General features: G+C 37.1%; 2 protein-coding genes across 2 annotated transcripts; one reads left to right on the top strand and one right to left on the bottom strand.

Annotated features, from left to right (window-relative positions):
- Positions 1 to 1,370: 1,370 nt before the first annotated feature.
- On the top strand, positions 1,371 to 3,937 carry LOC121759716 (alpha-galactosidase 1-like). Its single transcript, XM_042155392.1, has 14 exons — positions 1,371 to 1,616; positions 1,707 to 1,765; positions 1,854 to 1,910; positions 1,996 to 2,030; positions 2,104 to 2,207; positions 2,297 to 2,372; positions 2,482 to 2,540; positions 2,627 to 2,692; positions 2,774 to 2,857; positions 2,930 to 2,994; positions 3,065 to 3,147; positions 3,231 to 3,321; positions 3,396 to 3,445; positions 3,515 to 3,937. The coding sequence occupies exons 1-14, from the start codon at positions 1,486 to 1,488 to the stop codon at positions 3,749 to 3,751; spliced, it is 1,197 nt and encodes a 398-aa protein (XP_042011326.1). The 5' UTR covers positions 1,371 to 1,485; the 3' UTR covers positions 3,752 to 3,937.
- A 1,743-nt stretch (positions 3,938 to 5,680) lies between these two features.
- LOC121758950 (katanin p80 WD40 repeat-containing subunit B1 homolog KTN80.4-like) lies at positions 5,681 to 17,204 on the bottom strand. Its single transcript, XM_042154408.1, has 18 exons — positions 16,640 to 17,204; positions 15,612 to 15,742; positions 15,161 to 15,278; positions 14,824 to 15,050; positions 14,316 to 14,418; positions 12,242 to 12,312; positions 12,011 to 12,085; positions 11,765 to 11,908; positions 11,457 to 11,667; positions 10,845 to 11,351; positions 10,141 to 10,200; positions 9,927 to 10,024; positions 8,965 to 9,090; positions 8,372 to 8,446; positions 8,141 to 8,253; positions 6,593 to 6,709; positions 6,391 to 6,459; positions 5,681 to 6,319 (listed from the first exon to the last, which is right to left on the bottom strand). The coding sequence occupies exons 1-18, from the start codon at positions 16,671 to 16,673 to the stop codon at positions 6,256 to 6,258; spliced, it is 2,343 nt and encodes a 780-aa protein (XP_042010342.1). The 5' UTR covers positions 16,674 to 17,204; the 3' UTR covers positions 5,681 to 6,255.
- Between the last annotated feature and the right edge of the window lie 5,253 nt (positions 17,205 to 22,457).

The following is a 22,457-nucleotide window of genomic DNA, read 5'->3' as shown; positions in this document are numbered from 1 at the left end:
TTAACTATTTATTGTATTATTTTTTCAAAATGAGTGTAGAAAATAAAACGCCTCTATTAAGACGGAACGGAGGAAGTACTATTTTGCATGCTTAGATCGCTGAAATATTATTAAATTACCAATCATGCTGTGAATATTTCGTACTCATAATTATGTTTATTTCTATTTAGGCTCCTTCGAAGAAACTTCCTTAAGAAAATGTCGGTGACCACAATCTTATTTAATTTTATTAAGAAAAGAAAGGCACGCAAATTATAATTCCACGTGTCATCTGGAAATATAATTCTCTTAAAATTTATGTTCATTTTGTTTATAAAAATATTAAATAAATTACAAAATGTTGAATATAGGAAAATCGTTTGGAGCTATGAACCCCCACCGACAGCCCAAACCATGATCATTGGATTGATCCAGAGATGATGGGCCTAGCCCACAAAGCAAGCCCAGCTTTGCTTAACCTAGCTTCGCTTGGTTAAATCAACAAATCAGTTTCAAACTTCTTTTCCTTTCACAAACAACATTTTATAATCATTTTTGTAGAGAAAAGATTCCGTCATTTTTTATGTCCTTCAATATTAGTCATTTTGTACTTTCAAACTTTTGACAAAAATATTCATTCTAACAGGACAAATATATTCATTCTAACAGAGCTACTTAGCTATATCAAAGTGTAAGAAAACGTTAAAAATCAATTCAAAATGAAGACAAATATTTTCCATTGGACAATTTTAAAATCACTTTTCTTCTTTCGTCTTTTTTGAAAAATCAATGCACTGTTTTTTGTCAATATCGAAGAATATAACGACTTTGAAAATTAAATAAGTATTGAGTGAACGAGGTTTCCTCGTGCCCATAGTTTAAACTTTTATACGGAGTATATGAAAAAGTTGCGTTACAAAAAAAAGGTAGTAGTTTATTATGCAAAGGAAATTAATCTAGTGATTCAACAGATTTAGCTTTTAAAAGTGTATCAACTTTTATTTTGGAGCTTTAAAAGAATTGTAAATTATTCTATGTACAAAGAATAATATGCAATAAATGATATGGCTTTACTTTTGATATCTTTGTGAATTACTACTGTTTAATTGATAGCCAAATTATACCAAAATAAAGTAATAATTCAACTCCCTTGATTAGTAACCTAGTATTAATTGACTAATATGCTAAATAATTTTGAAAATATCATCACAATAAATAAGTTTTGAACACTGACTTTATTAGTGAAAGCAAATTTCCCCAAAAGGAGAGATGAAGATGAAGGTGGGCCTAACTCAAAGAGATAGAGACGAATAAATTAATGTTTAATTTTTGAAAATGGTATTGTATTTCTCTTGGAATTGTCAAAGGTTGTTTTGTATCATATGGCATTGTTTCAGTTATATAGTCAGCACAGCATCTATACAGCTTGCAGTGTTAGTAGTGTTAGTGTTAGTGTTAGTGTAAGTGTGTGTAGTGTGTGTTAAGCAACAGTAGGAAGATTCAGCTATGGAGAAGGCATCACTTCCACTTAAGGCATGGTGGATAAGCTTACTGCTTCTGCTTACCATCACTCTTACCGTTCGTGCTGATAGACGGAATCTGCTCGCTAATGGCCTCGCCGCTACTCCCCCTATGGGGTAAGCTAGCTACAATATTAAGCATTATGTTGAACTGTTATGACAGTAGCATTGCATGCACTAGCTTATAAATTTGTTTATGTTTTTCAGGTGGAGTAGTTGGAACCATTTTGGCTGTTTTATCGATGAGAAAATTATTAGAGAAACTGGTATGTGTTTCTTGATTTATCGTTCTTCCACGCTGTTTTTTGTTGTTCTAACACTAAGGGAATGTAACCTTCTATGTTTATCTATCAGCTGATGCTCTTGTCTCGACTGGCCTAGCAAAGCTCGGATATAAATTCGTTAACATCGGTAGGTTTTAAGGTTCAGTGTTTCGTATTCTCACGGCTCATTGCCTTTGCTGCTCAATTATCTGATTCAGAAACTCTGTCTTCAGATGATTGCTGGGCTGAAATCTCTCGAGACGAAAAGGTTCACAACTTTTTGAGTGTTTTCTAGTACTAATTCTGCGGCTTTCTTGTTTACTTACGGAATTGTGTTTCAGGGTAGCCTAGTGCCTAAGAACTCCACATTTCCTTCTGGTGTTAAGGCTTTGGCCGACTACGTCCATAGCAAGGGACTTAAGTTGGGAATATACTCTGATGCTGGGTAATTTCAATTTCTTAAAATGATTTGTGTGTGTGTGTGTGTGTGTGTTGTTATATAAGTGCATCTGATGCAAATGCAATTTCCTGCAGCTATTTCACATGTAGCAAGAAAATGCCTGGTTCACTTGGGCATGAGGAGCATGATGCCAAAACCTTTGCTAAATGGGTAAAAAACACAATTTTGGTTTTTTGTTATGGCGATTTCTGTGGGACGTTGAGTTCTTTGAGCTTTCTTGTCTATACAGAAATGTAAATAAGTTCCCTATTTCATTCAGGGCATAGATTATCTGAAGTATGATAACTGTAACAACGACGGATCAAAGCCAACAGTCAGGTAACGAAAGCACTTCACACATAGCACACGTCATCTTTCGCGTGCTTTTGCATCCTTGCTGAATGTTGTTGGTTGTCCTTGTCTAGATATCCAGTCATGACAAGAGCTCTCATGAACGCTGGCCACCCTATCTTTTTCTCATTGTGTGAATGGTATATTTCTTAATTATATCTCTTCTATCATATCAGTTCTGCTTCCTTGCAAAGCTTAAAATTCTCCTATCATTGAACTAGGGGAGACATGCACCCGGCCTTGTGGGGTGCGAGCATGGGAAACAGTTGGAGAACCACAAACGACATTGCTGATAACTGGGATAGGTATGATTATTGTCTCTTTAATGTTGTTTGATTCTCTGATATTGTTCTTTACATATTCTGATTCTCCTACAGCATGATCTCTCGAGCAGACCAGAACGAGGTCTATGCAGAATATGCCAGACCGGGTGGCTGGAACGGTTAGTACATACATACATTATACACAACCTATAGATTATGTTTGTTTGAAAATGGCTTTCTTGTCTACAGATCCTGACATGCTTGAGGTTGGCAATGGAGGAATGACCAAAGATGAGTACATAATCCATTTCAGTCTATGGGCTATTTCCAAGGTATTTTTTCTCAATCTAAGATGAGTTTTTTTCTCCGTGGTAATTTCCATACCGATGTCTCATGTTTGTTCTATCGTTCCTAGGCACCACTTCTCGTTGGTTGTGATGTGAGAAACGTGACGAAAGAAACAATGGAAATTATAGCAAATAAGGAAGTGATAGGCGTTAACCAAGGTAATAAAAGTCATTAACCTTAGTTCACAAACCTCTGTTGGGCAAGTTTATGCAGATGGTGCCAATGTTTGCAGATAAGCTAGGTGTTCAAGGGAAGAAGGTCAGAATGGAGGGAGATCTAGAGGTACATTCTTGTTTGCATACAGAAACGAGCCGCGTGTTTGGAAGCTCGTAAAATTTGTATGTTTGATAGGTATGGGCAGGGCCTCTTTCGGGGTACAGAGTAGCGGTGGTGTTGCTCAACCGGGGGCCTCAGCAGCATAGGGAGATGACTGCTCGTTGGGACGACATCGGTATCCCTCCAGGCAGCACTGTGATGGCAAGAGACCTGTGGCAGCACAAGACATTGAAGCAGAGATTTGTGGATGTATTGACAGCAACAGTGGATTCTCATGCATGCAAGATGTACATACTCAAGCCCATATCTTGAGAGATGGATGTCTTAAATAATGGAGTATGCCATTTGTGTGTGAGGGGCTTTGAATAAGGGCTTTCCAGAAACATTTGTTGAAACTAGTAATTCATTTGGCATGTTGGATCACTATCTTTACTTTGGTGACCTAGTTTTTAAATCTAAGAGCTATTTCAAATGAAAATATGAATTTTATTCATTTTTTATAGGACTCTAGGGCTATATGGACTAGAACCGTAGACATTCTCGGTAAAACAAACCAAACTTTTTTTTTATCAAAATGATGTGAACTGTTTCAAAGACCCAACATGCATTTTTTTTGCATTGGGCTCTTTCATTAACTGATAGAAATATCAGCCAATCAATCATATTTTTTTCTTGACAGAAAAAATAAGGAGATGGCTCCATGTTTTGACCAACTGTTTTTACTTTTTATCAATGTTTTAAAAACCGGACCGGACCGGTCGGACCGCTAACCGGTAGGTAGTCCGGTCCGGTACACCCCTTTAAACCACCATTGCATGGAACCGCCGTGAACCGGTGGAACCGTGAACCGGAAACCAGTTTTCTATTTTTTTTCAAAATTTTTTAAAATTTGTTGTTGGTAGAGGTTAAACTCATGATCTCTCTTCTAGTTAAGAAGACCTCTACCACTCCACCACATGGGCTCATTGAACAATTTGAACATTAAATATTTTTATACATTAACCATTAATTTTATCTAAAAAACTAATAATTCATTTTAATTTTATTATTCTTTAATATAATTGTTAATTATAATATATATAATTATCATCCTTTATATTTTAATGATGCTCTGCTTACCACCTATATTATTATTAGTACCATATAAGATTCATTATTTACTAGTATAAATAAATTTGTTATATTACATACTTAATTTATATACCCTAGCTATTGACATTAATGAATAATCTTATCTAAACTAATTAATAAGTACTTAATTCGTACTTAATTATATATTATTTTACGAAATAAATTTTCTTAAATTAATATAAACATTATCTATTTTAATACATGAAATATTAAATTTTTTATCTAGACTAACTAATATTAAATATATATATATATCTGAATATATTTACTAAATTTTAATATTATTTATACATCACTAATTATCTATAAGGTTTAATGTTTTGTGATATATTATTAATTGTAAATCATTTACTAAATTTAATATATTTTTATATATATTTGCAACAGTAAAACGGTTAGACCGGTGGTTCGACCGGTTGGACCGGTTGAACCGTGAACCAGTAACGTCGTCGGTTCGCTTGCCGGTCCGGTTTTTAAAACATTGCTTTTTATGTTTTGATAAGTAGAAAGGCGGTAGGAACTAGAATAAATAGTACAGCAGCAATAAATGCAAGAATAATTACTTTCATATTTTCATGAGTTTTTTACTTTGCAATAACTCAGGATTTAATTCCCTAGAGATGATAAATATATCGTCTGTAAATTCAATGAATGAATTATCTCTTGATGATTTATATAAACTAGATTAAAGGAGTATGTCATTCTAAGATTAGGATTCATTTATTGTCTCAAATATTCACTAAAGGTTATTTTTAGTCCTAAACATATGACGATTTTATGATTTTGATCTAGAACATTATCTTTTGAATTATTGCATCCTCAACAAAGGAAAACGGTCCGGACTTGATCCATTATGGACGAAGCTGTAAAAAATATACTAAATCCGGACCATTTTCATTTGTTGGGGATGCAATAATTCAAAAGATAATGTTCTGAACCAAAATCATAAAATTGTCTTTGTTTAAGACCAAAAATAACCTTTAGTCTAGTACGAATGCTGAACTACATTTATTTTATGAGCCAAGGTCACAATGAGTTGTGGACAGAAGTGAGAAAAACAACCCATGAATTTCATATAACATCTCCATATCTTCGTAGGATACAACAAAATATCGACCAATAAAGCACTATTTATATAGAAGATTGGTAAAAGTAATTGCTCGAGGATACAGCAGATCTTTCTTAGTGGTAACCGCAAAAATAGATGTCAAAACACTGGCATTACCAAAACACTCTTACATCATACAAAGAAACTAGCTATGTGCCCTTTCAATTGGAGCATAGCTCATTCCATAACAAAGAGCTACACTACCTTAAACAGCAATCACGTTTGTACAACTCTCTCTAAACTACAATCAATTCATCAACTTCACTCGAGAATACCAAGTTGACAATCAGGTTAAGACAACAAAGCAGTAAGAATGGATCTGCTTCCACTGATGAGGCTTCAGCCACTAATTGTTTTGAGTGGCAGCCACAAGGGTTGTCCATGCCTAACTTTAAGTTAAGATAAAGAATCGGGTCAGTAATCCCACTGAGCACGAATTTACACGAGTTGCCAGCACTTTCATCTTTCAAGCATACCAAATGACGGCACTTCCACGGATCCAGAATCTGCAGTCCCCATAAAGCAAAACCGTATGCACCTGTCAGTATAGTGCCCATATGTTGTGAACATTAGACACTCAAGAAATTTCCTGCAGCGCCAGATTCAGTTCCTGTGCTGACTTGCCAATATTACCTCCTCTTCTGCAAAACAAAACATCAGATAGAAATTGGGATATTGCACCAATCTGAAGCAGTATTTTCATTAAAAATACCTTGAAAGAGCAGGAAGGGAGCATTTTAATTTCTCAAGTTCCACATAGCAGAGATTGCAGCGCTCAATCCTTAAGCCAAATAAAGCAATGGTAAGATAGTATTAAGATAATAATCACAATAATATATGCAAATAATAGTAGCAATAGAACAGTAATTTGCAAGAATAAGCTAAAGGGAGTTGTGAAGAAGAAACAGCCAGACCTTTGCTCCGCCTCGATGTCTATACCAACAGGTGCATGCGCCGACAGTGAAGAGTAAATCACAGAACCAAATACTCTCACCAATTTTATGAGCAAATCCAATGCAATATCTTGATGCCTACAGGATTAAAAGTTGTCAGTTTTAACAAGACCATCCGCAGGAGTCTATGTTCTTATTCACAAGAACAATTGTACGGTGGTGTTCGGTTTCCTAGATAAAATAGTAGAAAGATATAATCTAGGATTAAGTTATGAGATTATTTAGTAGGAGGGGGTTGGCTATGACTAATTATCACAAGACTATGAATCTAGGATTAAGTCATGAGATGCAATCTCATGAACCAAACATAATACTACAATTTTAATTATGGGATATAATCTTGCAAACCGAACACCCCCTACGAAGATTAAATTTTCAAGAAATGTCATCATAACCTTGTAGCCCCAAGTGTAAAAGAGCCTGAAAGTTTATCTCTTATTAACAGTAGGGAATAAAGTTTTTAAACCATAGGTTAGTATTTTTTCTCTACTAGTCAGATGTAGATATCATAATAAATAAATGAATACATAAATAAATAATTTTCTTATTTATATAAATAAATGAAGGGACAGAAGAACAAAATGATATAATGTGGTTTGGCTAGGATAAAAAACATAAAGCGAACTACACTTCCGATTTCCACATAAAAGTGAGCTTCGATTTGTATAAGCCGTGAGGTAAGGTAGAGGTGGTAAATGCGAAAGAAGAAATCACTCCAAATTCCAAAATCAAATCAATAAAATCATAATATATATTGGGAATCATTATGGTCTTCTAATTTCTCAAATAATTAATCTCGAGTTTCAAAAATATAACCCTGAAACAAAGAAATGATGCCATATCTAGAAAAACTAAAGAGGATCCAGTGGATAAGCGTGCAATGTTACAGTTTTATTTGTTTTGTCTTCCTAGACTTCGACACAAGAAAAGGAATTTTCCAAACCCCCCTTCTTGTGTCGAAAGAGTAATCTGTTTGTCAAGGTTGACAGCACCAAGGAAACAAGGGAAATTGTACATTTGTACTTGGCTCATTCTTGCTTAGTACCTACTCTATCATGAAGATTCATAAGTCAATAAGTCATAACACTAATACCATGCTTTTCTATCCTTCAAATGGTAAGAAACATAGAAAAGGTTTGCTTGCATTTTGCAGAAACTACCATCTGGTGGCATTCCAATTAGTAGACAGATCCGATGAAATATACTAGTTTTACCATTTTGGGTCGTCCCTTAAAATTAGACTAGTTCTAAATAAGGAAAGTTTTGAACAACTAAACCCTCCTTCTCTCTTACTTTACCAATTACGTATCAGAACCAATGCTGTTTGAAGATGTGCTATATTTATGGGACGGAAAGAGTATTACTTTATTTAATTATTTTCTGTCATTTCAACAAACAACAGAAATCAGTTGCTGATACTCTTTGAGGTATATTACTGACAAGTCAGAGCATCAGAGAACAAGATTAAGATGAAGTCAGAGTGCTAAAAATTAATATGGATCTGCTCACCTGTCAATATCACTTTCCACGAGTCCCGTCAGGAGTGGCAAAAGACATGAACAAATATCTAATGTGACAACATCAGTTTTTTCTGCCAAAAGGCTCATGACATCAGCAAGCACCTGCAACACAAGGAGAGGGATTAGAAAGAGAAATAAGATGAGTAATCTGGCAATTGCATAACAGCCGAAAAAGTCGCATTATTCGTCCCACAATCATAAATGGAAGTATAGTACTCACACTTTGGTCACCCATTTTGCTTATTGCACTAAGAGCCCCTCTAATATCATGTCTCCGCCAGTAGTTAAGGACAACCTGGGGATGAAGAAAACCAAGCATGATTAACAATTATATAGAACTTTTCAACTGCTAACCTACAATAATCTCAACATGACAAGGTAGTAAATATGCATTACTATAAACAGTGGCACAGTCTATGTGAGGTAATCTCAAGCAGATGATTCAAAAAAGTTCAAGCCTTGAGCTGAAATAGTGCATAATTAGTGATCTAAGTTGCTAGAATCCATGCAAGGTAGTCTTTGGCAGAAAAATCAAGAAGTAATCAATGTGCTAACCACTGAGATGTCACATGAGCTTCTAGAGGACTAAAAATTACCATTTGTTTATCTATGGTTCTATGAGTTTTAATGTAATGTGACAGCTTAACAGCCTCATAGATTGCGTCTGATCATATATTATGAACAAGCATATTATATTCCATAGTCATGCATCACTAATACAAAATATGGGAAATCTCTACTTGAAACTATTAGGAAATGCAGCAGTATTATGAGGCCTAAAATAAAAAGTAAGATAATAATGCAACAAAATACCTGCAGTTTTCCTAATCGAGATCTCATTGAGCCAACAAACTGATCATGTCGTTCTATTAAATCAGCAATAGTATCTTCATCGCTGGCTGAGACCGACTCGTTTTCATAAGGTGAAGGATAGCTTCTCTGTTATGGAAGATGTGAATGAATGTCACAGTCAATTATAGAAAATCTTGATAATTAAGCATCTCAAGCTGCTTATGTAAGTATATTAAGAGAGTGAATTACAGAATTCTGTATAGAGCCATCAAGAGCTGAACCTAGATGGACTAAGGAAGTTCTTTCAAGAGTTTTTATGGTTAAAAATGTTTCGCATAGCCCCAGAATGCACATGTCAAGCATGAAAAGTGAGACTTTAGGTCAGTGACTCAGTGCATCTGCAAAACTAAGGTACTACTCCTTCCATCCCTTAAAAATAGACCACATTTGCCATTTTGGGATGTCCCTTAAAAATAGACTAATTCTATTTAAGGAATTTTTATTCTCTCTATTGAGGTGGGTCCCATTCTCCACTAACAATATTCTAATCACTTTTTCTTTCTATCTCTCTTACTTTACCAATTGTGCATTAAAACTCGTGCCTTTTCAAATGTTGTCTATTTTTCAGGGACGGAGGGAGTATAAAATAGGTGGTGATCACAGTTACAGGAGACCGAGATTACAAGCTGTGAAATTAGATATTGACAACAACATGGTAATATTAACATGTGGGAACAAAACCAGTTTAATTAGCAGAACATCAATATATTCGGTAATTGGGAAACTGATCAGCAAAAATGTCTGAATGTCAATTAGCTCCCAATTCTTATAAGAACAAAGAAAGCGACAAAGCAAAACACAGCTCCTGCCTCCTATCAAGATCACGATCAGATAAAAAGAATAAGTGTTCTTGGTTTTAAACAGAAATTGATAAACAAACCATATGGGTGCCAAAGATCCATAGGAAAAGTGAGTGTACTTACAGCATTTAATCTCCCAGAGATATTTCCAGAAGCAAGACCAGGACGGTAAGAATTTCTTCCTTTCTGTTCCCAGTTTGAGAGAATCAGATGTGTTCTACCTAGTTTTACATAAGAGTAATGAGTTAGTGTTCATAATGCAGCAGAACCCTGATACATAAGTATTATCAAGCTGTTAGTAAAGCACGCACTACATAATGTAGTAATGTAGTTATACCTCCTCTTTGACCTTCTACATGAGATGCCTCCGTACTCATATTATTTCCTCGAAATTCATCTGTGATCAAAAAGCTATATCAGTGTAGCCAAGAACATTAGGAAGGTACAGACTCCTTGAAGAAGTTTCTTCAACGTATACCATAAAGTAAAATCAGATCCATTTCTTATTTTCAACCATTGAATCATAATTACTGCGCTAACAGTTGACATAAAAGCACTGGACTCATTAAAATGGTTTTTCTTCTGCTACAATTATAGATCAGCTTCAATCTGAGACATTACTGCAGCTAAAAAACGCAGCCTCTCGAACTAGAATTGTGTTTCAGATTGCGTAAAATGCTTAAGAGCTTTTAGATTTTGCAAATGATAGCAGATTCTTATCCAACAGATTCGGAAATACAAAAGTTAGCTACTGCGTGTGGAACATCTACAAACCCACCAAAATAGGCCTCCTTCACCATAATTCATTTTCATTATCCAAGGAATCAATATAAATCTAATAATATGTGAACCACTCAACCAGTGTTGCTTCTTTGTAAATCTACTCTTAAAAACTTATTCTCATCTCACTAAACGTCCACATTAGAGTTCACTAAGATCCTAGCTACAGGAGGAAATGCTACTCCAGAACAGGAAAAATTTGACATGAATGTAGAAATCACTCAAAAATGATAAGAAACAAAATGTGAAAGGAACACATACAACTTTCATGTTGATATCTGACAAGGGTATCAATAGCAGCATTTGTATCAATTCTTCTTGAAATCATAGGTTTATCATCTCTGGCTTTTCTGTCTGCAACAAGTCCACTAATTGAGTTCTTGACTGATGTACTAAAAGTTGTATCCGGGGCATTCGAATCCATAGACTTTGGGGGCTCATTATCAGACTGAGTAGGAACATTTGTTCTTTCCAAAACATCTCTGGTGTTGATAATTTTACGAACATCAGAAGTTTTGGATAAATGTAAAGGTGCAGCCTTAACTGGACCATCTTCTTTTCTAAATTCTGTAACTTGCTCAGCTCTAGGATTATTTCTTGGCACAATCACAGGTATTACATCAGATCTGTTGAATAAGATATTCGCTACTGATTGGGGCTTTGCAGCTTGCCGCTTTGGATTTGTTGCACTGGAAACTGCTGGTGCATTAATCTGCATTGTCTTTGGAACAACACTGATATTTGACTTTTGATGAGTGCTCAGAGTAGCTTCAATCAGTTGGTAAAAAAACATCTAGTTAACTCAAAACTGAAATACAAATTTTTTTTGTTTGGGGGGGGGGGGGGGGTTACAGATCACAATATAAGGCTTACATGCACTTGATTTAGAATCCTTATCTGAATTCTGTGGGACAGAGAGCCTCGTGAGAGATCTGGTTTCCTTCACCGGATCAGCATTATTTGAAATAGAAAGCCTGCCCAAATTTGCCTTCACATTATCGTCTGATGAACCACTAGAATTCGATTTTGCATCAGTATCACCAGTTATTCGAGCAGTTTTTCCAATTGCATATGGTTCAGTCCGCTGGCATCATCACAAGAGAGAGTAACACTCAGGTGTTTGGCCATCAAACAAGATAAGGTTGAATGAATAGTATAAACTATGACTTTTTTACTCATACCGAAATGTCTACAACCCAAACTCCAACACAACTCTGATTATAAGAACATCCTAGAAGCTTTCCTTCATGGACATTCATGTCTGATAATTTAGACCAGCCCACGTCTACAGTATCATGACTTCTTATTGGTTCCCACGAGAAAACCTACAACCAAGGAAGAAAAGAAAATAAACAAAAAAAATATTAGATGCGCCAGATAGAAGCCTTATATACACCTTGGAAATAAGTAAAACGTCAAGATCTTACTTTCAAATTCTCATGCAAGCCGCAAAGCAGTGTTCTCCCATCAGGATTGAAGGTCATACAGCGTACTCCGGAGGTCTGGATTTGTAACAATTAAACAATAATTACTCAAAGCTCAGTCAAGAATAATAATGCCTGGTCTAAGTTACAGACCAAAGGTAGGGGAGATAAGTAGTCAGTAGATAAGCTGCAAAGAAAATTGAGAGAGGAAACGGTGATTGTAAATTCAAAAACCTCAGGTGTAGTTGATCCAATCAGCTCAAAAGTTTCAAGATCCCAGAATTTTACAGTTTTATCAGCTGAGCCTGCCAGAGAGTTAAATTAAAAAAAATGGCAAATTCAGAGATATAGCAATCGTAAAGATATCAGTGGAAAAACTGAAGAGTAAAAAGTTTAGTAAACCATATATCCTTACAGCATATATGGTGAAATATAGATAAGAAAATGCAGATGTTGATCAAACTAAAAAAAGCTCGACCACTCTGAGTGCACAGACTGCAGGTCCATAGCATAATACAACTAAAAAGAAAAGCAATAAAACAAATTCCAACTTTTCATTCAATAAACAGTATTAGAGTACATTCTGGTTAGGAATGCGGAAGGCCGGAACCACAAATCGAACCCTAATGCAAACCACTATAAATACTTGTAAAGTTTCAAGGTAGTGGTGTGAAACGTAATTTATAAGAGTGACAGTAATCTTGCCTTAGAACCAACTTCATAAACCTGTGGAAATGTGAACCCAGAGTTTATCCATGATTCAGTCAAGGATTAAGGTCAAAGCAAGAAGTGGACTTCAAGTGCAGTCTTTTGGGAAGATGTATGTGTCTATAATTATGTAATGGCAACTTGGTTTCCATCATTTTACCACACCTCTTCTAGGCATCACAAAGCTATTGCTCTTTAGCACCTCCCTTGTTAATTCCTCTTGTAATCCTACCATTTCTTGGGATGTTCTTTTTTCTTTACAATTCAAGAAGTGTATATGAGATTCATCTGGTGTCTTTACTCATCATTTCTTCCTAAAAAAATTCCCTGAACATTCCTACCCTTCCTATACCTTTGTTTACATCCACTTGGAAGGTCTCAGTACTTAAAAGTTACAAGGTCTGATTCTTCTCATGGTTGTTTTCTTAGATTAGTTGCTTGACAGCAATGTATTACAAATGGATATCCACTTTTTACTTTAATTTAAATTATAAATGGATATCCACTTTTTACTTTAATTTAAATAAAATTTTATGTTTCTCAAAGAAAGAGAATACACAAACAAGCTAACTAAACAAATGGATTGTGCTTAGGAGCTATCCCAGCATTGTGTATTGCAAATAAAACATTTTGCAATATGCAAATCTTAATCCCATCTGAATACATGTTCCTCTTTTTTATTTTTAGATTCTCAGTTTTATATCCTTTGTTTCTTTCTTCAATTAGATACTGACAATAAACTTTAATTAATTATGATCATTCCCTCTTAGGGCATGAGGGATAGATGAAAATATAGAGTAGATCCACTACCCAAATATGCATTACCATAACATTCTGAAGAATCACATCAAGAAACATTACGAAACCACAATGTCTTGCAAAACATTAGATGAGTATATCAATGAAATACATATAACGTTTAACGATAAAGAAAAAGGAAATGTATAAGCATAAAGAAAATAAATAACTTTCTGTGAGATACTTATTTTAGTTTTTACTTCATTAATTTTGCTTATCCTAAACAAAAATGCTAATGATGGTTCACCTGAAATATTGCACACAAAGCTCACAACAGAAACAAGAAAAGGGTAGATCCACTACCCAAATATGCATTACCATAACATTCTGAAGAATCACATCAAGAAACATTATGAAACCACAATGACTTGCAAAACTTTAGATGAGTATATCAGTGAAATACATATAACGTTTAACGATAAAGAAAAAAGAAATGTATAAGCATAAAGAAAATAAATAACTTTCTGTGAGATACTTATTTTATTTTTTACTTCATTTATTTTGCTTATCCTAAACAAAAATGTTAATGATGGTTCACCTGAAATATTGCACACAAAGCTCACAACAGAAACAAGAAAAGGGTACATAAACTTGATAGAATCAGTTGCAGTTTGGACTATCAATATTGCTACATTCTTAGTAATCGGGTTTTTCATTCTCTAGAGTCTAGATTCTAGAGGGCTTAAAGGGGCAGTTATTGCACTTGTTCCATCCATTATAGCATATGAGAATATCAAGACATTGCAGACATCTTATGAGTTATGACCACATAAGTTTAGCAAATGTAACAACGCAGAGATACCTGTTGCCAGCAAAAACTCATGCGGATGGAAATCGATGGATTGAACTTGGCCTTCATGACATTTAAAATCATGCAAAAGCTTTCCAGCAGTTAAATCCCATAGCTGCATTGTAGAACCAGAAAATAATTAGAGAGGATGAGCTAAATTTTGTATAAAGTGCAGTATTGCAGCACAAAACCTTTATGGCTTTAATATTAGAATGTCACAAAAAAAATCAAAAAGGGGAATAAAATGGAAATTAAATTTAGTAAAACCTTAAAGTAATTAAGTTGAAAATAGATAATGATTGTCTTCGCACATAGAAACCATTTAATTGATGCATGTGTTGATAACGTCAGTTTCAAAAACAGAAAGCAAAACAAGACAGCAATAGAATGAGATAAATTGATATTATTTAAATATTAACATGATAAAAGAAGAAACAAGATGTTTGAGTTCTATGCTAGATCAACTACGAAGAGAAAGGTGAAAGTATTGAGGGTTCAAAATGAAATGAAAAAATTTGACCTTCACAGTGTTGTCCTCTCCACCAGAAACAACCCACCGCCCGTCGGGAGTAAACCTAATCGCGTTAACTCCGCGAGTATGACCCTTGTAAGTGTGTATACACCCCTTCCTTCTGAGATCCCATATTTTGAGATTTGTGTCCAGGGAACCAGATGCAAAGAACTCTCCAGAGGGATGAAAGTCCAAGGATATGCAATTGGAGCGGTGACCAGTGAGGGTGCGTATGACTATAGGAGATATGAAAAAAGTCAAACAGATTAATAGAGGAAAGTCAATGGTTTCCCATGATTGTTTAACTATGCTGATAAATTGCACAGTAGTCTATTCAAAAGCTTACTCTTAGCCTCCTCCAAATCCCAAAGCTTAACAGTACCACTAGCTGCTCCAGCAGCAACCAAAACCTCCGATGAATCAAAGCTAACTGAATCTACTCCACTGGAATGGCCGGACAAACTCTAAAGCATTGGAAGTTCAGATCAGCAATCATGTAAAGACATAGGAACTATGCAACAGAAGCACTTAAAACTGAACCACCCAATTATTTACAAGAGAATGTTGTGCTAAATTTCAGAATTTAAATTGAAAAGGGAATCTTCCATTAAATAAATAGAATCCTAGACCCTAGGCCAATCCCCAAAAGGCCTGCAAGAGATTGCAGCTACGACTCTAACAAGGCTCACTTGGGATATGAGAGAATTACCAATCTTGTCTAGCTCATTCAAAAGGCAAGAAGAAGAAAAATAAATAAATAAATAAATAAATAATGCAAAACTGAAAGTTTAACTGACCAGTATGGCATTCGGCTTGCCAATAGCCCAGAGATTGACCTTGTGATCTTCTCCTCCAGTCACAAGAACCCTTGATGATTTCCTTCCAATCTTTAGGCAGTTTACACTTACAGAATGAGCTACAAATTCCTCTGCGACAAGTTGTTGTTAAGGCATTCAAACAAAAATGTAGCTTACTCTTTAACTTCATCTTAATGATTTATGCAGTATCTGGAGAAAGGACAATGCCATATGTGGTTTATGATAATGACTCCTTGAAAATGAATTTGCTCTTTCAGGAAAGAGCCGTAAGTCAACATAAAGCTCATTACTATTAGTGTTATCAAACTTGTGGAGTATAAAGTACAGCATCAAATGCTTCTTTATTTTTAATGAAAAAATGAAATAGTTCCAAAATTAATGCTCAACTCTATCAATGCTCAGATTCAGTTAATAAAAAATTATGCATGGTTATACATATATAGCATATAAAGCTTGGACTGCACTGCAGTAAAATCAGTAAGTTTGACATTAACCAGCATAACTTATACTATGATCCACTAAATCTCTACTAGTCAGATGACTATCACATGATTTGATTTCACATAAACCTTTACATGTGATGGGAGATAAAGACACGGGTCTTTTGAAAAGTAACATAAGGTCAATCAAGTCTAACTCATAGAATTTATTCCATTTTATTCTCCATTTAACATCGTATCAGTCTTATGCCAGTTTCACCTAATCCTTAGCATCAAACATGTAAATAGATAGATAATAAGAAACACGGTGAAGAAGCGGCAGTATTATAAGCTAAAATTATGGAGATTTTGCACGAATCTTGAATATGATCTTTTATCGTTCTAAAAAAAACGCAGCAAAATGTGGAAAAGCAAAGAATAAGAAAACATTCGGAATAACACAAAAGATCCAATCAAATAATGATGTAGGGCACTGCATTTCAGTTTTCTTACTCAAATTCCGTATACATTACTCTGCAGGGTAACAGGAAAAAAGGAAATGAACTATAAACTTCGCAGAAAGGATACGTAGCTTGTAAGCACGTTTGGTGGTGGTAGTCATTTCCTAACTTTGAAAGTGGAAATCAAAATGCGAAAAAACCCTAGCACAACCTCCGCCTCACCGGCGAAATTCGGAGACAGTGCGGCAGATCCCAGGAGAAAAACGCCAGACCACATCCGCAACCATCCAATAAAGCGTAAATTTAATTGCTCATGTCGTGTTCGACGAAATGACTGAGTCAGTTTCCAATTCCACTTCCTCTTCCTTATGTGTGGGGACGAAAAGAATAGAACTGAAGACGGTGATTCGAGCAGCGGAATAGAAGAAAACAAACAATTTGAGGGATATCTGCAAAGTGTCAATGTACCTCCAGTCCCCAAAACAATTACACTCTGTGTGTGAGTTTGAGAGAGAGAGAGAGAGAGAGTAAAGGGTTGTTTTCCAGATCCCAGCTTGGTGATTACTGTGGATTGAAACCTCGCAGCTTCAGCAATGGAAGATCGCTTTCAAAGTGTTTTGCAGTGGAATAAATTTGAAATGAGAGAGGGAGTGTTGGTGAAATTTTTGGTTTGGGGATTTGAAGTTTGAACGGTGAACCAACCAAACAGATTTAGATGCTCTTTTTCTACTCTATTTTTTAAATCCAAATGCATTCGCAATTATTAAATCTCATCATTTATTATGTGTAAAACTTAAATTATTACTTAACATAGTCCTACTACATAAGTAGAAAATTAAATGATGAATATACCTAAATATTCAAGTCTTTTTTCTATTATATTACTAATATTACTACATAAAAATTGTGAATATATTTTTATAAATAACATATTTGTTTGTATCTTTAAAAAAAGTGACAATTCTTGTCAATTAAAATAATTGTTATAAAAATGATAATTGATCTAAACAAAAATTAAATAGGGTTGGATTGGATTTGGTCAAGTTTGACCCATGCAAAGGGCCGGCCAGTCAATATTGGTTTGAAAATTTACTGATTTGAATTTTATCACTACACTTAATAAATAATTAAAATGTGGAGTAACAATATGTAATAAAATATTTATAACACGTTTGCCTTCTCATAACTTATTTATTAATTTTATTTTTACATATCATGTACTCCTACTATTAAACTAAAAGTTTATCATCTTTTATTTAAGATGCATATCATATAGCATCTTAAAAGAAATTATAAAATATAGGAAAAATGTGTGCTGAGTGCTAGAAATGAGGAAAATAGAAAATTTAAAGACCTCGTCTCATTTATTAAAACTATGTCTATTGCCATGAGTATTCAATTTGAAATCATAATTCTTTTCACAAAATTCCAACTTTGACCTTCCAATCATTTTTATTTACAAAGTCAGCTTTATAATACTAGAGTAAAACAATTTTATTATAGTATTCCCTTTGTCCCACTACAAGTGATGCGTTTCTTTTCGACCGTTGTTTTGCGAATAATAATAATAAATAGTTAGAGTGGAGAGAAAGTAAAGTAAGAGAGAGAATAATATAGAGGAGAGTCGTATATACGTTATTTTCTTACTTACTTTACTTTATCTTCATTCTTATCATTTTTTGCAAAACAACTCCGAATGAGAAAGTAAAGTAAGAGAGAGAATAATATAAAGGAGAGTCGTATATACATTATTTTCGTACTTACTTTACTTTATCTTAATTCTTATCAGTTTTTGCAAAACAACTCCGAATTGCAGCGCCTCACTTATAGTGGGACAGAGCTTTTAGAGGTTGCAATTACATTAATAGTTTTTTTTATATTTATAACATTCTCAAATATTTCTCAAATGGCCTCTCTGCAGTGTTCTACATAAAGTCGAGGAGTGTGTTATGTTTCAGTATACAAAACACAAAAATTCATTGCACATGTTAAATGTTACTCGAGCAACAAAAATTGGAGGTACCATAGGTCCATTGTTACAACAAAAAAGGGTCAACATGTCAAATGACAGTTTTAGATAATAAAAATTAAACGCGAACCTACAATTTAAACAAACGTAATGTGATTACTAAGTCCCTAGAAGTCAGATATAGTTATCCGTAATATTTTAATGTAGTCGGCATTTGTCGTCGGTGGAAAATATTCAACAATTATCTAAATTCATGATATTATATGTTAAGTTCAAAGTTCATTGGAAAAAATAAATTTTTAAAAAGTTGAATAATATTAGGCACCAATATCCTTTTTTCCCGAAGCGGGTAAAACCGGGAGAAATTTCACCATTAACCCCCAAAAAGTTGAGAAGTGGGACAAAGAACGTGAATGCATAAGCATGAATTCTCTTGAAGAATAATGGGGAAACACAATAAACATGTGTAACCAAAATCCTGGTCCATGCAGATTTTCATGAAACCATGGAATGGTTAGAGCAATCATCTAACATCTATTGACTGATTATTACTCTTTGATTTATGTATCAACCCCAACACACCAAATGTTACAGAACATGCTTATGCTCGGAGTAGGGAGAGCATTGTCGCGGGCCTAGAGGACGAGGTGAACGTTGACACGAGGGAGACGAGCCACAAAGAGCCAGAGCGGAGCATCGCGAAGGATCGTTCGCGAAGACAGAGACGCCCACCGAACAGGCTGGCCGACTACGCCAAGCCTTGACCGAGAATTATCAATTACAGAATTATTTTAGTTATTTCCTTTCTTTTATTATTTTATGGTTTAGGGATTTATTTTCCTATTTTAATTATTTTTGCGTCGAGCAGATTATAAGCTCCTTTCCGGGTTTTCTTAGTTGATTCTTTCCCGGATCGTAGGTCGAATCAACCCTAGGGTCCTAAATATAAATATGCGTGTATCTTATTTCATTCTGGAGGAAATAGAATAACTTCACGCAGCTTTATCCTTTTTTTCAATATCAAACCCTAATTCTTGTCGTGGTTGATCGACGGGCAAGCGTTCCCGCGACTTCACGGAGGAATTGATCTCGGTTAGGGAGTAAATCCATAACAAGTGGTGCCTTCATTGACGATCTCACTATTCGATGATGAATCGCAACGTGTAACGCACGGATTCGTTGAGCGTTTCTGCCGCAGGAGCTATTCACGGTGTGGATACCTTGCCTACGTCGAGCGGGTCTGTGGATACGCCGTCGTTGGCCCTTGAGCATATCCTAGCGTCGATCGCACGCATCGAGGCACGTCTGGAAGTGACGGAATGCCGAACGGCCATCGCGCAACCGCCACCGAGGCCTGACCCGTCGTTTCAAGATTGGCAGCGGGGAAGATTTGACTCTGGATTTCAGCGGTCGCTGTTGACGGCAGCAACATCGGTTGCGGCACAGCCGCAATTAAGGTTCGGCGGCCAGCCATCTCGTGGCCCCCACCACCCAGCCATGTCGGAGACGGACCCTTGGGAGCGTCAAGGGTACAGCAGCAACGGGAATCGGCCAAAGGCGCCGACTGCATGGGACAACCCAACCTTTCGCCAGGAGGTTCACGATGGTAGGAACTTGCCGGCGTGGGAAGGGCCTTGGGGCAGAAACGACGGGGTCGGTTATTCCGAACCCCCCCCCCGTTATGATCAGCCTCGTTCGGAGAAACCTCGGTATGAGAAGATGAAGCTGATGCGCTTCGATGGAACCGAAGTAGTAAACTGGATTTCGAGAGTAAAATATTACTTCGATCATATGGGGACGCCGGAGGACCACAGATTACATTATGTGGTCATGATGTTTGAGGGGCAAGCTTCTGAATGGATCTTTAATTATCGTGAGAATAATCCAGATGCGAATTGGGGAGATTTCTTGGAGGATGTGCGTCGGCGTTTTGATCCTCAATGTTTCCAGAACTTTATTGACCTCATTGCGAAGCTATGTCAGACAGGTTCGTTGGCGGAGTACAACGCGTCCTTTGAGACGATGCTAAATCGAGTCCGAGGGGTCCTGGAATACATTCTTCTACCAATCTACATCGAGGGCCTGTCGCAACCAATTAAAAAGCAAGTTCGCCAGTAGCACCCGACGTCGGTGGCAGCGGCGATGGCATTAGCCGTGGAGAATGATAGTTGCTTGGAGAAGCCTCTTACTACATCGGGTTTTCAACGCCGCAGTGGGGGACGCTTTGAACAGCGACAGGTGGGGCAGCCTCAACAGATGAAGCCGCCAACCCAGGCGCAACAGGCCCCTCGGCCTCCTCAACATAAATTTTCTGAGTACGCTAAGTTACCCGTGATCAGGTTGCCGGTGGCCGAGAAGGCGGAGTGGTCGAAATTGGGGCTTTGTTGGTTTTGCCCGGAAAAGTGGGTTCCCGGTCACAACTGTCGTGGCAAATTTTTGGTGTACATGGGCATGGAGGACGAATCTGAGGACGACGTTCAGGATGACGAGGAGACCGTGCTAGGGAATCAGTTGGTGACAGCAGATTTATCGCATATCTTTGAGATGGATGGGAGACAAAAGGAGGATGATATCGAACTTGCCGGCATGATTGGCGTCGCGGAGGTGCAGATTTTGGTTGACACAGGAAGCTCGCACGACTTTCTGCACACCGCATAGCGGAGAGCCTGGCGCTTCCTCTCCAGAAGGTGCGGCAGTTCAGGGTCTATGTGGGTAATGGTGAGTCTCTACTGTGCTGTCAGAATCGTCAGGACCTCATTCAAGTGGCGAACATGTGACGGCAGAGTTGGACTATAGATGAGGATGTCGTCGAAGAAAACGATCACAAACTGGCGGAGGAACGGACGAAACAATGTATTCATGGCGGCCTGAAAGGTGGATGGTGCGTTCGTCAGACCGAATGGCATGACCAAGAACTCAAAATGGCCATCGTGTGTGTGAAAGGCTGTCTTATAGATGTCCTCGCCGCACATCCTGATCTGGTGATAACCAGAACGCAGGTCAATCTTCGAGAAGAATCTAGCCGACCCTAATTCATCAAACAGCTCATCCGGCGGGGTTGCTGCAACCATTACCGATTCCTTCTCAGGTTTGGGAGGATGCCTCGATGGATTTTATCACGAGCCTTCCACAATCAAGAGGGTTTACTACGGTCTTGGTAGCAGTAGATCGCTTAACAAAGTATGCTCACTTCGCGCCCTTGCCAAGTAATTACAATGCTTTGAGGGTGGCTTCGGTGTTCATCGATACAGTGGTTAAGCATCACGGCTTTCCAAAGACCTTGGTGTCAGATAGAGAGCCAGTTTTCTTGAATGCGGTGTGGGAGGATATGCTGCGCCTTAGTGGTACAAAACTCCATTTTTCAACCGCCTATCACCCGCAGTCGGATGGGCAGACGGAGGTGCGGAACCGTGGCTTGGAGCAGTATCTGCGGGCTTTTGTGGCGGATAAACCGTCAAAATGGGTGAACTTTCTACCTTGGGCGGAACTGGCGCTGAATTGCTTTCATCATGAAGGCTTAGGGACATCGCCGTTTATGGCCTTGTACGGTCGCGACCCTCCTACACTGATCGCGGCACAGCCGTCAGCGACTACACCTCTAGACGTGGCGATGATGATAAGGCAACGGGGAGAATTGATTGTTATGCTTAGGAGGAACTTGGAGCGTGCACAACAGCGGATGCGGGATGCCGCTAATAAACATCGTCGTGAGGTGGAATTTGAAGTAGGGGAGATGGTGTTGTTAAAGCTGCAGTTATACAGGCAACACTACGTTGCGAGACCGCTATCGACGAAGCTGACAAGACGATTTTATGGCCCATTCGAGGTGTTGGAGCACATTGGCCAGGTTGTGTATCGGCTTAAGCTGCCGGAAGGGAGTAGGGTGCACGATGTGTTTCATGTGAGCTTGCTTAAACCGTTTGTGGCCAGTGAGAACAACAAGGCGGCGTGCCTGCCGTCTTCCTTCGTGCATGGC

This window comes from Salvia splendens, chromosome 12 (assembly GCF_004379255.2).
Source record: "Salvia splendens isolate huo1 chromosome 12, SspV2, whole genome shotgun sequence".
Classification (NCBI taxonomy): Eukaryota; Viridiplantae; Streptophyta; class Magnoliopsida; order Lamiales; family Lamiaceae; genus Salvia; species Salvia splendens.
The sequence above is the reverse complement of the archived record's forward strand: the minus strand, read 5'-3'. Positions and strand labels throughout refer to the sequence as shown.

Coding starts and splice junctions, on each gene's coding strand:
- LOC121759716 (XM_042155392.1), top strand. CDS start 1,486: ATGGAGAAGGCATCACTTCCACTTAAGGCATGGTGGATAAGCTTACTG. Junction 2,693..2,773: donor TTTTTCTCATTGTGTGAATG/GTATATTTCTTA, acceptor TCATTGAACTAG/GGGAGACATGCACCCGGCCT. Junction 2,995..3,064: donor CAGACCGGGTGGCTGGAACG/GTTAGTACATAC, acceptor TCTTGTCTACAG/ATCCTGACATGCTTGAGGTT.
- LOC121758950 (XM_042154408.1), bottom strand. CDS start 16,673: ATGACTACCACCACCAAACGTGCTTACAAGCTAC. Junction 15,051..15,160: donor GGATTTGGAGGAGGCTAAGA/GTAAGCTTTTGA, acceptor TATCTCCTATAG/TCATACGCACCCTCACTGGT. Junction 11,668..11,764: donor TTTGGGTTGTAGACATTTCG/GTATGAGTAAAA, acceptor TGATGATGCCAG/CGGACTGAACCATATGCAAT.